The sequence below is a fragment of the Tasmannia lanceolata genome, unplaced genomic scaffold (assembly GCF_043159265.1).
Source record: "Tasmannia lanceolata isolate RefF3 unplaced genomic scaffold, GAP_Taslan_0.1 ptg000008l, whole genome shotgun sequence".
Classification (NCBI taxonomy): domain Eukaryota; kingdom Viridiplantae; phylum Streptophyta; class Magnoliopsida; order Canellales; family Winteraceae; genus Tasmannia; species Tasmannia lanceolata.
In genome coordinates, this window is record NW_027518685.1 from 5,734,918 (window position 1) to 5,736,434 (window position 1,517).

The 1,517-nt window shown below is 39.0% G+C and overlaps 1 protein-coding gene across 1 annotated transcript; it reads right to left on the bottom strand.

Annotated features, from left to right (window-relative positions):
• LOC143884088 (15.4 kDa class V heat shock protein-like) lies at positions 1-618 on the bottom strand. Its single transcript, XM_077387477.1, has 2 exons — positions 477-618; positions 1-386 (listed from the first exon to the last, which is right to left on the bottom strand). The coding sequence occupies exons 1-2, from the start codon at positions 586-588 to the stop codon at positions 115-117; spliced, it is 384 nt and encodes a 127-aa protein (XP_077243592.1). The 5' UTR covers positions 589-618; the 3' UTR covers positions 1-114.
• Positions 619-1,517: the final 899 nt, after the last annotated feature.

The window sequence follows — 1,517 nt, forward strand, 5'->3', positions numbered from 1 at the left end:
TGCACAACCGTAACATGGGTTTTCTTCAAATCATAATCTCCCACAAAATAGATACACCAGCTAATTAAAATTCTAAAATACCAACACAAGAAAAACTTAAGAGTTACACGAATTTCAAGCAGCACGTGCAGAAAGATTTCCGTTACTGTGAATCAAATCAGAAGAATTGATTCGGAGATTCCATCTAACAAATGATCTTGGAACGGTAACAGTCAAAACCCCGTTTTCATATGTGGCAGAAATACCATCTAGATTCACTCTCTCAGGAAGGCGAAATTTTCTCATGAATTTCCTCATGGCCTCTGTTGACTCCTCATCACGTTCTGTTCGGATTATCAGGTAGTGTGAATCCTCGAGTTCTACTCTAATCTCCTCTTTTCTCACACCTGTTATGAGGACACCAAAATTAAAATATAGCTAGCAAGGATTACAAAAGTACAAACCCAGATAAGGGTAGGAGAAAAGTCGGAAATTACCAGGGAGATCAACAGAGAAGAGGTGAGATTGGGGTGTTTCAACCCAGTGGACGTAGTTTTGTGGGGATATGAAGAAGGGATATGGAGATGGACGAATTACAGAGAGGTCCATTTAATGGTGTTTAAGAAATTGTGGATGAATATCGGGGTCTCTTTTGATATTTTATTAGAGGAAGTTGGGCACTGCCAAAATATCCTTTTACTTGGTCACAATTTGGTGGTAAAACCTTGGGGCCCACTTGATCTTGAACCTACACGTGGACGTGTATGATGACTCCAACCCGTCATTTGTATAGGTGGCCCCTTCAAAAAGGAAAACCATGTTAATGGAAATCCGATTGATCTAAAGGATCAGAACATCAATGGACAGGATTTGGGAAATATAGCTAGAACTGAACCATGACCGTTGGATCTGTATAATAAGGTTTAGAATTGTTTTGGATCTTGATCTCGACTTAGCCACAAAATCCAATGGAGCGTCCCAGATCCGAGTGTAGGGTTCTAATATATGAACATATCCTTTATATTTTCGTTCAGATATGTCATATCGCTGCCCTTTATATATTTGAGATGCAATTTCTCCAATGTTGGGCCTTCCTAACTTTTCCAACCCTAATAATAAACATACTTAGATTCTCTATTATCTTTTCAAATTACTTTTATCTGTGGGCAGTGAAAGGGGTTTTGACTTTTTGGTATACTTTTTTTGGGCTGGGAATTTTCAACACCCCATTTACAACTTTTTTAGTGCCAAAAATTGGATCTCATTGCCTTTTCCTACCCAGTTATATTGGGTCAGGCTTTTTCAACTCGGGGCTAGAAATTTCTTGATGGGAAAATTACATATACACCCCCATGTGGTTTGGCCATTTTCAGCTTTAAACCTTGTGGTTTGGAAGTTACCAACGACACCCCCTCAACTTTCCGTGGGTTTTTTTAACATGACGGAGTGGACGGAAATGAGGAAATGACTGTTATGCCCTCATCTTCCTCAGCTGAAATTAGGGTTTTCATACTTTAAAACTGAAAATTAGGGTTTGA